The sequence below is a fragment of the Physella acuta genome, unplaced genomic scaffold (genome assembly GCF_028476545.2).
Source record: "Physella acuta isolate Inbredline_101_S28 unplaced genomic scaffold, ASM2847654v3 ptg000899l, whole genome shotgun sequence".
In the NCBI taxonomy this organism is placed as follows: Eukaryota; Metazoa; Mollusca; class Gastropoda; family Physidae; genus Physella; species Physella acuta.
In genome coordinates this window covers 1-15,676 of record NW_026732416.1, presented here as the reverse complement: position 1 = coordinate 15,676, position 15,676 = coordinate 1, and the positions used below count along the sequence as shown (strand labels likewise).

Below are 15,676 nucleotides of genomic sequence, written 5' to 3'. Positions count from 1 at the left end.
CGCCAAAAAGGGGTAGAAAAATAAATTTAACAGTTTAAATAGTATAACTTTATATAGAAATAGCGGGGGGGGGGGGGGGGCGCAAAATTGATATGCCGTATCGGCAAAACTTTTTATCATTTGTTGTGTTCATCTTTACTCTGTGTAGACAAACCACCTACGGTCAAAGCCCCGCTGTGGACAAACCACCTACGGTCAAAGCCATTATGATCAAGTTACATGTGGTCTAAGGTCCGCGTACAATTTAACTGTATGAATATGTATTCTTTAGCCGAGAATAGCTTACTGGTAAAAAGAAGATGAAATAAACAACATGCTTATTTAGGTCTATGGTGATCTATATTTAGATTCTATTTATAGGCATACATATATTTAGAATTTTCGAACGGAATTTTGATTGGCTGTATTAAATTCTTTAATTGAGGGCTTGTTTGAAATGTCGGCGTGGCAGCATAAAAAGTACGAACTCGATCATGAATGCTTATATCGTCTATCTTTAATCGCAGTACAATACTGAAAATAGTGTAGGTTTTATAAAACGTTTACCGTGCCGCTCTTCAGAGCTGTATTTTTATTGAAAACGATATTAACAACTCTCATGATGAACACAAATAGCGATTGTTGTGAATAATATCGGGTACTTCGTTGCCTGGTTTTCTAATACTTTTTTCTCTGTCCTAATACAAGTACATATTATTATGTCATGCATCATATAAAAACATGCAATATCTAAATGACATCACGATAGGAAGCAGTGGCGTAGCTAGGGGAAGGTGGGGGGGGGGGGGACGGACGCGGACCGCACCAGGTGCCACTATTTAGGGGGATGACACCAAGGCGAAAAAAAGCAAAATATATAGAGAAAAACGATAATTCCACTTAATTAAGTGATTAGTTCGAGTGTTAAATAGTCTTGAAGAGCAAATTTGACAAATCCCGACAAAGGTGGAGGGAGGGTGCAAATCGAAAGTTTGAGGGGGGTGCAAATCGAAAATTGAAAGTTCGCTCCCGGACGCCGGGAAGGGTCGCTACGCCTCTAAGGGGGGGGTGACACCATTAAGTGCCGCACCGGGTAACACCCGACCTCGTTACGCCACTGATAGGAAGTACTATTTACAGCATCCTATTCACCCACAATTTATGAGCAGGACATTCAAATGTCAGCGTTTATCTGTTCATCATCTGACACATACGAAAGCTAATTATTTCCGTTAATTTATCGATATAGAACCTAGGCACCCTTAACTTCAGAAGTGTCAGGTTTTTCATTCATGCATGAGTTGCTTGCATTGACTTGCACTTGATATCCCGACAACGATACAATAATTTTCCCGTCTGTAGAACATTCAAGTGTAGCTCGCCAAATGCATCAGTAGCATGATTAGGTATTTGTAGTCGACAGTGGTAGACACATATAATTATATCAACCTTAGCCCAGCTCACATGATAATATATTTTTTCTGGACAGTATCAGGGCTCTTTAATAATTACGTATATTTTCCAGGTTGTTTTCGAATCGAACGTTTCCAGTTTGAGAATTATAAACGTAAGTTACTTTTTATTAAGCTCATGAAATTTTAGTTTAAAGAAAAGATATATTTAAAGAATCAGTTGTTGTTTTTTATTTAATTTGTTTTATAAAAACAAATATATGTTTAAAAAAGGATCTTAACGACATCGTCGGAAGGATAAAATTTGATTTTTCTTTTAAAGAGTAAAGTTTTTAAAATTGCTGTTTTTCTTTTCCAAATCTCGTCGTAGACTTCTCAGCTACGGATGTTTAGAGTTAAGTTTTGCAATATGGCACTAAAGTTCTCAGAATTGATCCGTTTTTTTTAAGGCGGGATTTTAAAAATCTAGTAAAAAACTTTGTTATAAAAAATTCAAATTCCCAAATTCCCTTGTTTGACTAAATAAAAGAATTTCATTTTCACCGTTCGGCCATTGAAAAGAGCGTAATGGTATTCTATTCGACTACTTTAAAAACAGTTATGATCTCTTCCGGTTAGCTATTTAAAGGAGTGCTATCGGCCCCTAATCGGCTTTGATTGCAGAGATATGGGCAATGAAACTCGACTATTTAAACCAGGGGTCTCCAAACTTTTCAGTCGGAGGGCCGCATTAACTATCAAATTTCAGTTCGGGGGCCAGTTTCTTCCAGACATGTCTTTGATTTTTTTTGGGCAAAGTTCCTCAGCCAACACCAACTAACGTTTTTTCCGTGGTCAAAAGGATATCCGCGGGCCGGATGAGAGGACCTCGCGGGCCGCATCCGGCCCGCGGGTCGTAGTTTGGAGACCCCTGATTTAAACGAAGAGTTATGGGCCTCTAATTCGACAAATTAACGGAGATTTACGCACCTCTAGTTCTCTGCCTGTAAACGCGCACTACTACTGTTTAACATTGAAATCAGGGGTGGACTTGCGTAGAGTACAACCGGTAAAAATCTTGATGGGCATCCAGTAAAAGTGCCGTACTAGACCTATTAGTGCTTTGATTATTTTTTAAAATTATTCTATTTAAATTATTTTACCGCGTGAATTTCCATCAAGCTGAGAATAATCATCAGACATTGATGTAAAAAAATGCGCATCGAAAACTTTAATCAAGTGTTGGGAGCCTGTTTTAACGTTCGATTTTTAACAGTCGATTGTACATTAACTATTTCAGAACAAGGAAAAGAATGGCTGGAAGGTACACGATTATTTCCAGAACAGGGTACCAGGGTTACAAACCAGCATACGATATACGCCAGACAGGCGAAGATAAACACAAGACAGGCCAAGACAAACGCCAGACAGGCCAAGACAATGACCAGGACAGACAAGACGAAGGTCAGGGTGGAGAAGGTAAAGACCAGGGTGGAGAAGACACAGAGCTAGCCGTGGACACGAGGTGTGGGGTGTGGACATTCAAGCCGGACATCTTACAGCCGTGTGCCAACATCTGGAGCTTCACCCTGATATACAGCTTAGCCGCACTGCTGACCTCGACCTTGACCTCATACATCAACTCCCAGGTGGGTTTTTTTTCTACGTCAGCTTTCAGGTGACTTTTTTTACGGTAGAAAACAAGTGGGTTTTCTTCCGTCAACATTTAGGTGGTAAAAATGACATTTTCTCAAATTTTCTTTTTTTCCTTGTTTCGTGTTAACCAAAAATGTTTTTTTTTTTTTTTTTTTATAGTTAGTTGGAGTTTCTTGTGTGTTGCATGTTAAATTAAGAGTCGATTTTGTTACGTATCCCATGTTAGCATATAATTGTATTTTTCCTATAAGTATATGGTTAGAAATATTATATATTTTAGGGGGGTGGTAGTTTTGGGAAATGTTTTATTATGTAAATTAGCTATTGGGCTGCTAATGTACTCATATATGCCCCACATCTGGTTATCGGATACATGTAAGCCAAATATCTAACGGATTATGCAAAATCCTCACCTGTCGGCTATCAAACGCTCCAGCAATCCCCAATTCCCCCCATTAACTTTCATTAATCCATATACATTAGAAACTGTCACGATAAAAGGATCTGTATGACTGAAATATGTTAGGTGCTTATATAAATAAATAAATAAATAAATAAATAAATATATATATATATATATATATATATATATATATATATATATATATATATATATATATATATATATATATATATATGTATATATATGCATATATATATATATATATATATATATATATATATATATATATATATATATATATATATATATATATATAAATATAGTGCCTATATATATATTAATGTGTGTGTGTTTGTGTGTCTGTGTATGTGTGTGTATTACCCAAATGCTTGTATTCTAATCACAAAGTATGAACTGAATGACTATGCAATATGTTGATATGTTTTGTTTTAATTCCCTATGAGACATTTAAAAAAGAACTTGATTAAAAATTAGATGCTCGCTACCACGTTTTGAAGGAAAATAATGTTTTCAATTATGTTTTCTTTACGAAATTCTACTTTATTTCAACATTTCATTCTTATATTTTGCTGTACAAAAAAAAGAAAATAATGTAAAATAAATGTATAAAATAACTAATGAGCTCAACTTTTTTCCGACTCCGCATAGGTGACGACGCTAGAGAGACAATTTGGCCTGAACTCCAAACAGACAGGTTTGATCCTGGCAGCCAATGATGTGGGGTTTCTCATCTGTGTGCTGTTCGTTAGCTACTCGGCTCCAAAACTACACCTCCCGAGGTCACTAGGTCAGTTTCATTAACGGGCATTTTAAATTAAGTTAAATTCTATTTTTTTCTGTCTGACTTTTTAATTTAACTTAAAATGTTCATAAAACTAAAGTTTTTAAAGTATTACAACTGAAACAAAAAATAATTTTAATCATGCTATGTCCAGGTGTAGCGACGATCACATTTGGTGTATCAGGCCTGGCCTGCTCCCTGCCTCACTTCATCTTTGGCGCGCGCACGGACACTGGTCAGCTACAGACCAACGTGACCTCTTCCAGAACTCTCTACGGTGCCATGTGTGATGGTCAGAACCAGACCTTCAACAAATGTGGGTCAGCAGAGGACAAGGAAAGTCACATGACCTCAGAGAACACAGCCATTATCTCTCTCGTCATCATCTTCCTGGGTATGATGATACAGGGCTTCGGGAAAGCCCCGAGAACAGCCTTCACAGTGACGTATATTGATAACAACACGAAGAAAACTAACACTGGGATTTTCATAGGTAACTTGTAAATACCCTTTAAATATACATACACATGTAGGCATATCAATCACAAAACTATTTCATAATTTATAAGATTTTTGTTATAAAATTATAATTTTTAAACCCTAGGTATTATTATTAGTTTGGGGATATTTGGACCGGCGCTGGCATTTCTGCTAGGGGGCGTTTTTACAAGGATGTACGTCACGTTAGAAGGTAGGACCAATGGTTGTTGTTATTTACACTTGAATGTTTCTTATATTATATTACTTATATTATATTGCTAGTTAAAGTATCGTGTATCCCGTGGAACTTGATGTTCCACCGTAAGTATTAAATGTATCAAACATAACGGTTATATCAAGGTGCATGTATTTATATTATCTCATATTTCATAATTTAAAAAAAATTCGGATTTCAAACTTGATGGTTCATGGGGCAAGTGAACTAGAGTTCACCGGTTTCTGTGACCTCGGCATATGAAAGGATAGTGTGGACAGCATTATGCCCAGCATCCATTTCTTTCCCAAATTTGGGTTGTGTAACCATATGGGCTGGGTGGACTCAGGGAACTTTTACTGAACCCACTGAGACTTCCGGGTTAGCTGTCTAGGCGCTCTACCGCTAGGCCACGTTGTCGCTCATATTTCATAATACCAAACTAAACATATATATATATATATATATATATATATATATATATATATATATATATATATATATATATATATATATATATATATATATATATATATATATATATATTTATATACACATGAGTTGTAGTGTGAAAGATATGATAACGTTCAAACCACTTCCATGACTTATTTCCCTTTTTAAAAAAGTCAAATATGGGTGCTCATAAGTTCTTTTTTCTAATATATTTGTACTAAACAATATAAAAAGCAATTAATTCTCTTATTATTTTTTTTAAATTTCTTACTAATGAATGACATTGTAAAAAACGAAATGTATTTAAAATTAATAATAAAAATACAAAAAATAACCATAAAATAAACAACACGAGACACCATTACTTATACAAAATGTTCATGCTTTATATTCTTTTGACCGACTTTAGACGGGGTAGTCTTTTAGCAAAGCTAAAAGTAAAATTAAACAGATTTTCAAAACAGACAAAATCACTCACACATAGGACATGTTGTAATTTGTTTTAATAAAAAAAATTCTGTTTAAAGTCGATCATCAAGTAATGAGTATCCTACGTTCGCATTTTGTGTTTATATGGGCTATATATATATATATATATATATATATATATATATATATATATATATATATATATATATATATATATATATATATATATATATATATATATATTTATATATATATATTTATATATATATATATATATAGGGGGGCCCACATTTTTTTTTTGCGGGGTGGCACTTTTTTTCTAGTTCCCCCACTCACTATCAAAGTTCACATTAATCATAATATTCTCCAAAATACAGTATTACAATAATGTTATATTCAGATTTAGGAAATGTGATTTGGTCGTATTTTCGTTAAAATTAGAAGGAAAAAAAAGAATGCTGTTTTAATTGTATAATGTCTGAATATGAACTCCCCAGATACCAAGCTGACCACATCACATCCCAACTGGATCGGTGCCTGGTGGCTGGGTTATGTAGTGTTTGGTTGTCTGGCCCTGACTGTTTCGGTTCCACTCTTCTGCTTCCCGAGGAAACTTCCACAAAAGGATTCTGGCCAACAGATAAGCCAGAAGCTTGAGAAGTAAACATTGAACTTATTTTTCGTAGACTTTTGTTGAAAAATCAAAGAGTATGCTAAAATTGTTTGGGATTTCTTGTCTGAGAGTTCTCTCCACAAATATTTTGTCTCATATATTCTATTGTGTTAAGATGTTTTATTTTGTGTGAAATGATTTATTTTGTGTGTGACATTATATTTTGTGTTAAATAATTTATGTTGCGTGGGACATTATGTTTTGTGTGAAATAATTTATTTTGTGTGAGACATTACATTTTGTGAGAAATAATTTATTTTGTGTGGTACATTTTTTTTGTGTGAAATAATTTATTTTGTGTGGGACATTATATTTTGTGTGAATTAATTTATTTTGCTTGGGACATTGTGTTTTGTGTGAAATAATTTATTTTGTGTGGGATAATATATTTTGTGTTAAATAATTTATTTTGTGTGAGACATTATATTTTGTGTGAAATAATTTATTTTGCGTGGGACATTGTGTTTTGTGTGAAATAATTTATTTTGTGTGGGATAATATATTTTGTGTTAAATAATTTATTTTGTGTGGGATAATATATTTTGTGTTAAATAATTTATTTTGTGTGGGACATTATATTTGTCTGTGCTGTTTTTCTTGATATATACTACCAAAGAAGTAATATATATTGACTGAAATAATGTCTTATATAATTATCTGATATGTTTTGTCAGATAGTTAGTTTGTATCAATTTTTTTAATAAACAAATGTTGTCACGAGTCACAATTAGTCACCACATATGGATTACGTGTTCTGTTTGTCCATTAACAGAACCGATGACCATGCAAAGATAGAACCCCCCACATACGGAATTGACAACCACACTGACGACGACAGCCGGAAAGTTAAACTCCGCATCAACTACATCCTTGCTTACATTAAAGGTCCATTAGAAATGTCTTTTAATTATTGATTTATTTTCTTGATTGTTTTATGTAATACGTATATTATTAAAATATGTTACAAAAGTCACCATCTTATAATTGTATAACATAAAAATAATATAATACCATTAAAATGTAATAATATTTTATTTCTAATTAAATACATGAATTTCTAGTTTTAAAAAAAGAACACTTTACTGAAAAGAATATTCATTTTATCAATTCTGAAAAAAAAAATTTAATTGATATATTTTTCGTCAGATTTTTTGGAGGCGATGGTTCGACTTTTGACGAATCCCGTTTATATCTCCATGGTGATCTCAATTTGCTGCATATTGTTTGCCGTCAGCGGTGGTAACTCCTACACACCCAAATATCTTGAAGCAATGTTTAATCTACCCACATACAAGGCTAATTACGTCATGGGTAGGCAATCGTATCGTGATGTTTCTACAAATACTGGTCTCAAAACTTGCCAAAATGTTGTTTTAAACTATAGTAATATGACCTGTCCCTAACAAATGAAGAGCCTAGTGCTAAAAGTAATTAAGTCACATTTTTGTGAAAAACAAACCTTGCAATGATCATTATTCCTCATTTAATGGAATTAGCTTTGTTACAAATATTTGTTTCTTGCCTATTTGTTCTTGAGTGTTTAGGTAGGCCTGAAACGTAAGAAAGAGCTTAGATGTATCGGCATTATGTTTTGGATCTGAATTTTCTTAAGAAATAAGTTTCAAGTTGATGGGTGATGTTTGTTTGGGTTATTGACAAAAGTTTTATGTAAAAGTAAAAGTTCCCTTTTCAAACCTGATGGTCTATAGGTCTAGTGAAATAGAGTTCACTTGTTTCTGTGACCTCGGCATATGAAGAGATAGCGTGGTCAGCACTATGCCCAGCCGTCTTTACTTTCCCCAACGTGAGTTAGGTACCCATCAAATTTGGGTGGACTCAGGGACGGTCTACTGACTTGAACCCGGATTCGAACTCGAGACTTACTGGTTAGCAGTCCAGCGCTCTACCGCTAAACCACTCCGTGGGGCTGTAAAAATCAATCAGTGTAGTTCTCTGACATAAACATTCAAATCATTTTATAATCAAAATAAAAATCAAAACCTGAATAACATTTTATATATTCGTCTAGTAATTTGAAAACTAATGGAAAAATACTTTACTTTGAAAATGTTCTAGCTGTCAAAGCCTTGTTTGCGTCGACTTGTGGAACATTTATGGGAGGGTACCTTAGCAAGCGTATCAAAATGACGACCATAAGGGCCCTCAAGTTTTCAATCATTGTCAACTCCATGTCCTTGTTGGCGTGCGTCATGGCATTTTTCTTTCAATGTCCACAACCGGAGATTCATAACTGGCCGAGGTAATGCAACTGTATAGTTTATTGTTTTGTTTTTTTTTAAATGGTCCACAACTGGCAAGGCTATTTGAACAGTCTAGTATTGAGATTGTGTCCATAACTGACCAAGGTAATTGAACAGTCTAGTTTTTAGATACAAATGCCAACAACTGATTGGTATTCCACAGTTTAGATTTTAGACACTAGGATCCTAAAAATGAAAAGGTAATTCAACAGTCTAGTTTTTAGAAACAAATTGTCTACAACTGAATTAGGTAATTCAACAGGCTAGTTTGACGTCTATCTTCTATCTATCAATATATTTAATTCTCTTCATGGGGATCATGCGAGACACCACGTAAACATACACCGTTACTCCCCCGCTCTCTAGGCATATAGCTACCACCCCCACCATTCTGGTGAGCTAAGGACGGCTGCTTTCACAGTGGCGAGGGGAGGGGTGGAATTTGGAAGGGAGGCTATAGTCGAATTCTCTAACTCTGAAGTACTGAAAAGTAGAAAATAAAACAACTAAATAGCGGCGTATGATACGCCGTGGGTCAGCTCGTAATATAATATAATTCTCCACCTCGCGCAACCATGCGGGACACCACGCACTCACGCCGACTCTATAACCCTCCTCCCGCCTCCTCCCTCGCAGAGTTTCTTCCAGGCATCTCTTCGGGCCCCCCTCCCCCCGAAAATGTCCAACTCCCCCCCCCCCCCCCACGAACGAAATGGAATTTATATAGAAAATATATACATTTAACAGTGTCCGCCCCACTGAAAAAAGTCTACCGCCCCCCTCCCCCCGAAAATTTCAAGCGACCCCCCCCCTGGAGAAAAATGTCTGGAAGAAACACTGCTCCCTCGCTCTCCAGGCATGCGCAACAGTGCGTACCTACCCACCCCATGTGGACAACTGTGTCTTTCAGAAAGTCTTCACCCGTCACTCGATAGCGCGTATGGTACGCCGCGGGTCGGCTCGTAGATCTATAATTGGTCAAGTAATTTAGCTGTCTAATTTTTTAAACGATCCACAACTGTGAAGGATAATGTCTCCTCTTTCCATTAATTCCGATCTGTAAGAATTGCTTACAGTTTTGCCTGGGTAAGATATCATTGACCGTATAGACACTTTGCAATAGACCTCAAGATTTATACAGCTACAACAAATTACAAAATATTTTGACAAACACAGATTTAGCATAACATTGTTTTATAAATTTCACTTTCCCATATTTACTTTCCACATTACTCAATACATAATCAGCACCAACACGACGTGCAACACAGGGTGCCAGTGTGCTGACAACAGCTACTTCGCCATCTGTGGTCAAGACGGCAAGACCTACTACTCACCATGTACAGCCGGCTGCTTAAACAGCATCAGCGGGGTGAGGAATGTCGTTTATTACTTGAAAGCTGTAAGGCACAATACTATTTATGCATTTATTACAATTTCAAGAACGTAAGTAATTCCAAGCTCTTAACTGTACCTGAAACGCAATGGACCAATGCGGAATGTACCTGACATTATGTCAGTCAGGTTCAAAGGGCGTCAGAGGCGTAGCGAGGGGGGGGGGGGGGGCGGGGGGACACCATATGTCCCCGGGCGCCGACCCCAGGGGGGCGCCAAATTGAAAGTTTGAGGGGGTGGGGTGCAAATGAAAAGATCGATGGGGGGATGCAAATCGAAAGTTTGAGGCGGGTGGAGGGTGCAAATGAAAAGTTCAAGGGTGGGGGGGTGAAAATCGAAAGTTTGTCCCCGGGCGCCGGGAAGGGTCGCTACGCCTCTGAAGGGCGTACCTTAAAGAACTCAACAGAGTGCAAACACTAAAAGCGCAAGGTTTCTAAGGCTCCTTACTGAATAGCCAGCTCAATCTAAAGGTCTTTAGAGAGCTCAGCCGTTTGAGTAAGGACGCCTTACTCAAATGGCTGAACTCGTCAAGGACACATCCCTCCAATGCTTCTAACTTCAAGGGTAACTATCTCAAGTAGCAGCTAACTGAGTTCATTTCGACGACTCTTAGATACACGAATCGGAAAGCGCAGTTATAGACAATCATCAAAAGCTAAATATGTACATTATTGTAAGATGCAACAAAACAATAAATATTGTCTTGTATTCTACAGGTGTATCAGAACTGCACCTGTATTCCAGGTGGTCAGGCGACCAGCGGCTCCTGCGACTACGGCTGCGACCACATTTACGCCTACGCCTTTTTCTTCACGTTAAGGTCACTTGTTTCGACATTATCGATTGTGCCAAAACTTCTTATCGTCATAAGGTGAGTGGTAATTTTAACAGTAGGACCTTCGTTTATGGCTTGTTGCTTCGGTTTATGAAGATGTTCATAGGCGCGCAATTGTTTTTAGTCATGAAACTCCATTGTAAATAAAAACATGTAAAGTATTAAAAAAAATTTCATAAAAAACGTTTTAATTACAAGCTTTTATGTAGGCTACTAATGCACTAAAAAGTAGAAAATAAATTATACACTACTATTTAAATTACTATAAAAATAGCGGGGGCCACTTTAGTATCTATTGCATACCTTTACTAATATTTTAAAAAAGACCCACGCTTTTCTTTATAGATTCTAGTAATTTAAATAGTAGTGTATAATTTATTTTCTACTTTTTAGTGCATTAGTACATAAAAGCTTGTTATTAACACGTTTTTATGAAATTTTCTTTTAAAAATCAAATTAAAGTTTGCAAGAACTAACAGTTTCCAGCTGATTTTAAAAATGTATTTTAATCCAGGAGCGTTGATTCTCGTGACAAGGCCATGGCTATTGGATTCGAGGCTTTCATGACTGCGTTATTTGGTAAGAGCTAACCCCCCCCCCCCACTTTTTTTCCTTGTCTAAACCCCACTTGAATACGGTGATATAATTGATTGTTCTTGTATGAAATCACGTATTGTGAGACTAGGAGACATTAAAAATCATGAGGAGTTATATGCGGTATTATAACAGTAATACCATTATTACCACTGTAAAAATGTGACTTGTGTCTGTCTAAAAGTTTTATCTGTTTTGTTTCTCTCCTTTAGTTTGAGTGATTCTTCCCCGTTAAATAATATATATATATATATATATATATATATATATATATAATATTCTCTTCTCGGAGACGCTAGAAAACAAGCTGTAAGCGCGCTCCCTACCACCCCACCCCTACATGGTCTGGTGAGCTTTGGTTCACGCTAAATGTTTACAATCATAGAGCCAGGTTTAGTGACGACTTAATAGTCGGGCAGATAATTTAGTTTGAAACGATTTTAAACTTAGGGGAGGTAACTAAGAGGAGGCTGCTTTCAGAGACTTAATTTCTCTTGAATTAGCTAACTCTCCTGACTAAAAACTGAAAAAAAATTCATCAAAAAAACGTTTTAGTAACAATTTTTTATGCAATAATGCACGAAAAAGTAGAAAATAAATTATACATCACTATTTAATTTTTTTTATTTGCAATAGAGTTGCATGACTAAAAACCATTGTGCATCTAATGAACATGACAAAGCGCGTATAATGGTGCGGAAATGTTGGTAAAGACAGCCTATTAATTTAGACAAAATATAGTTAATTCATCAAAAATTATTTAGGCATCCAATTTATTTAAATTAAATGCCAGTTTGCATTGTTTTCATATCTTAACCCACGTGCTAAACCACGTGCTAACTTTGAACCGAATATGTCAGTTAGAAGTGCTCGAAATTTTGCTCAGGCGTTTCGATCTAAACAGACAGAGAAAGAAAGTTAAATAAAAGCTTTTAAAGTATGATACGACTTACTTAACATCTCTTATGTAACTCTCCTTGTCACCTCTCTTCATTATCGTTACATTCACAATTGTGTATTGAGGATTAGAGTGATTGGGGTTTGAAATTAACTGCATATAAGAAACAAATAGTAGGCCTACAAACCCGTTTATCTACTAGCAATCAAATTTGATTACAAATCGACATTTAGTCATTAAAATGTTAGGGTTTACACATAGATAGTGTACGCATGAGTTGTAGCTGAAACAATGGCTAATCTCCTCTAATCCCCAGGCTGGCTTCTTGGTCCCGTCATCATTGGCTACGTCATCGACGGCATCTGCGTCATCTGGGACGTCAAATGTTCCACCAGGGGGCGCTGTCTGCTGTACGACAACGAGGTCTTTAACAACAAGCTGCACGGCTACATCACCGTCGCCACCACCATCTCCATCCTCTTCTTGTGTATCTCCTACGTCTTCGCCAGGAGGAACCCGCGTTTCCATGACAACTTCGGTCAGGATAACCTCACTTCCGGTGACCTCAGTGTCAGCCGTGACCAAACAACAGACGACGGTAATCTATTACATGAAGACAATTCTAACACACACAAACAGAAAAACATCAGAGAAACTGCTTAAAACAGCACAATTCTACGCAATCTAACATTCCATTTGACTAATTATTTTTTAAAGAATGAATTAAAGATTGATTTATAAAGTACTAGTTACCGTGCTGTTATAAGATCAGTTTTCCTGTTCATTTGGTTCGCAATTACGTCATGCAACTGTATTGTATTCTTAAAAAGTTAAGCACTGAAAAATTTTCATTTTTTAAATAACAAGCTTTTATGTAACAATGCACTAAAACGGAGAATATAAATAATTTTCTTTAAATATGTAATGAGCTAATACATTAATGACTATAAAAAAAAGACATTGTAAGGTTAACTTGTGTGTGTGGAACATATATCTATGATTATTTAAATCGAACAAAATAAGTCAACTCCGAAACAAACCATGGTTTGTTTTATTAAACGTACAATAATTAACTTGTAGATTAGATCAATCTGGCATTTACATGTTTATATTAACTGATTTGTTTCATTCAGTTTCAAAATAAATATATTATGTCTTTTTATAAGTTATAACGAATCATTTTAAAACAAACCAAATGTTATAAAATTATTGTATGTTACTTTACAAAAAAAAATCGCATAATCAACAATGATTAGGTTTCAATTTAATTTTCTTCTAGCCATTAAAATATATTTAACTACTTTTATGGCTTATATTCGATGACTTATTTTGAACGTATTTTAATATAGTTTATTTTTTTTTTTTAATAAGGCTTTCAAAATATTGTATAGTGACATGGACAATAGATAACCATTACACAGGCGTTCCTACGTTGTCATTTTCCTATTTAACAATGGCAATATTTATCGTTGCAATGACCTTGGGGTATTTTCTGTATTGTTTGTACTCTACATAGGTGCAGGCCATCACCATCTGTTTCATCACCAGCAATAAAAAACACAAGGATAAAATATAATAATTGATCAAACTTTACTAGTACTAAATAAAGTTAATACATAAAATTCAACATGAATAAAAACATTTTATTTTCCAAAGATCATTACCAATGTAAACGAATATCCGAGAAATTCAGAAATAAATATACTTTAATGTAATGTGTAAATAGCATTTTATTAAAAAAAAATTGTAATTAACTATTCACTTACGTGTTATGAGTTGTTTCCACACACACACTCACTGCACCAACCACCCTCACACGTTTTTGCCCTTATGGAGAGCTCCAACAACTCACACCTCCCTTTGTCTTTGGAGGGGGAGCCCGAATCAACCGCACCCACCCCATTTTTAAATAAAAGGGGGGGGGGGTCAGGGAGCCCGATCAGCCAGCACCCTCCTCCGCGCCCCATTTGCCCTGAAGCACCAATACTTTTTTTAAAAATTAGAGCACATTGAAAAAGGTGGAAGATGATTTCTGCATGTGACAATCTTCTGACATGGGCGTCTCGATATGTGACAATCTTCTGACATGGGCGTCTCGATATGTGACAATCTTCTGACATGGGCGTCTCGATATGTGACAATCTTCTGACATGGGCGTCTCGATATGTGACAATCTTCTGACATGGGCGTCTCGATATGTGACAATCTTCTAACATGGGCGTCTCGATATGTGACAATCTTCTGACATGGGCGTCTCGATATGTGACAATCTTCTGACATGGGCGTCTCGATATGTGACAATCTTCTGACATGGGCGTCTCGATATGTGACAATCTTCTGACAGGGGTGTCCTTCTTGTGTTATTGAGATGTTTACTTTAACAATTTAATACAACTATCGAGGGAGGATTAATACGATAAGTGTCTTTTACTATTCATTTCACATGTTTAACATCTGCTTTATATGTGAACACTATGGTGTGAGTACTGTTACAGCTAGGTTGATGATATCCGTAAATTGTACGAAGAAACAGCTAGAAGAACAATACACTAGGCTGTTAACTGCCTTCACATCACGTGAGCTCTACCTAGCCAATCACCACGCTGAATAAGGTGCTAGAATTTACGGAATAATTAATTTGGTCTAGCTACGGTAATTAATACAGAATTGATTGCAAATTCCTTTTTTCTTTTAAATAATCTTTACGCATTTTAAAATAGATTTTATAAACGTTTTAATTTTCAAGAAATTATATATATATATATATATATATATATATATATATATATATATATATATATATATATATATATATATATATATATATATATATATATATGTATATATATATATATATATATATATATATATATATATATATATATATATATATATATATCTTGAATTTATTGTTACGATCCTACGGGATCTCCTTTATGTTGGCCCTGTCGAATGGGTAGCATAGATTGCAGGTGTAGGGTTGACGATTCACATGATCAGACTAAACCGGTCTTGACCGAGTCAATCAACGAAGCACGTGCTAGAATTACATTGTAATTACGGGCAACGGCACCAATGGGGTAAGGTGGAGCAGTAACGTATTAATTGACATGGATGATCGCTGTGTGGGTAAAGCCGAGGAAGTTTATTAGCAAGGTCTGACATTTTAATCAGGTACTCCAGAACTGTGGCGGCATGCAAGTTAGGTTAGGC

The 15,676-nt window shown here is 35.7% G+C and overlaps 2 protein-coding genes across 2 annotated transcripts; both read left to right on the top strand.

Moving 5' to 3' along the window:
- The first annotated feature begins 2,683 nt into the window (after nucleotides 1-2,683).
- Nucleotides 2,684-6,471, top strand: LOC131953007 (solute carrier organic anion transporter family member 2B1-like). The gene is made up of 5 exons (XM_059315980.1): nucleotides 2,684-3,019; nucleotides 4,099-4,237; nucleotides 4,386-4,724; nucleotides 4,836-4,922; nucleotides 6,305-6,471. The coding sequence occupies exons 1-5, from the start codon at nucleotides 2,684-2,686 to the stop codon at nucleotides 6,469-6,471; spliced, it is 1,068 nt and encodes a 355-aa protein (XP_059171963.1).
- Nucleotides 6,472-8,624: 2,153 nt separating this feature from the next.
- Nucleotides 8,625-12,919, top strand: LOC131953005 (solute carrier organic anion transporter family member 2A1-like). The gene is made up of 4 exons (XM_059315977.1): nucleotides 8,625-8,740; nucleotides 9,990-10,113; nucleotides 10,853-11,007; nucleotides 12,780-12,919. The coding sequence occupies exons 1-4, from the start codon at nucleotides 8,625-8,627 to the stop codon at nucleotides 12,892-12,894; spliced, it is 510 nt and encodes a 169-aa protein (XP_059171960.1). The 3' UTR covers nucleotides 12,895-12,919.
- Nucleotides 12,920-15,676: the final 2,757 nt, after the last annotated feature.

What these genes read in the sequence shown, in the direction of transcription:
- LOC131953007 (XM_059315980.1), top strand. Translation starts at nt 2,684, where the DNA reads ATGGCTGGAAGGTACACGATTATTTCCAGAACAGGGTACCAGGGTTAC. An exon ending in ACACCTCCCGAGGTCACTAG is followed by an intron (nt 4,238 to 4,385) that starts GTCAGTTTCATT and finishes TGCTATGTCCAG; the next exon opens with GTGTAGCGACGATCACATTT. An exon ending in GATGTACGTCACGTTAGAAG is followed by an intron (nt 4,923 to 6,304) that starts GTAGGACCAATG and finishes TGAACTCCCCAG; the next exon opens with ATACCAAGCTGACCACATCA.
- LOC131953005 (XM_059315977.1), top strand. Translation starts at nt 8,625, where the DNA reads ATGACGACCATAAGGGCCCTCAAGTTTTCAATCATTGTCAACTCCATG. An exon ending in GAGATTCATAACTGGCCGAG is followed by an intron (nt 8,741 to 9,989) that starts GTAATGCAACTG and finishes ATACATAATCAG; the next exon opens with CACCAACACGACGTGCAACA. An exon ending in AAACTTCTTATCGTCATAAG is followed by an intron (nt 11,008 to 12,779) that starts GTGAGTGGTAAT and finishes TCTAATCCCCAG; the next exon opens with GCTGGCTTCTTGGTCCCGTC.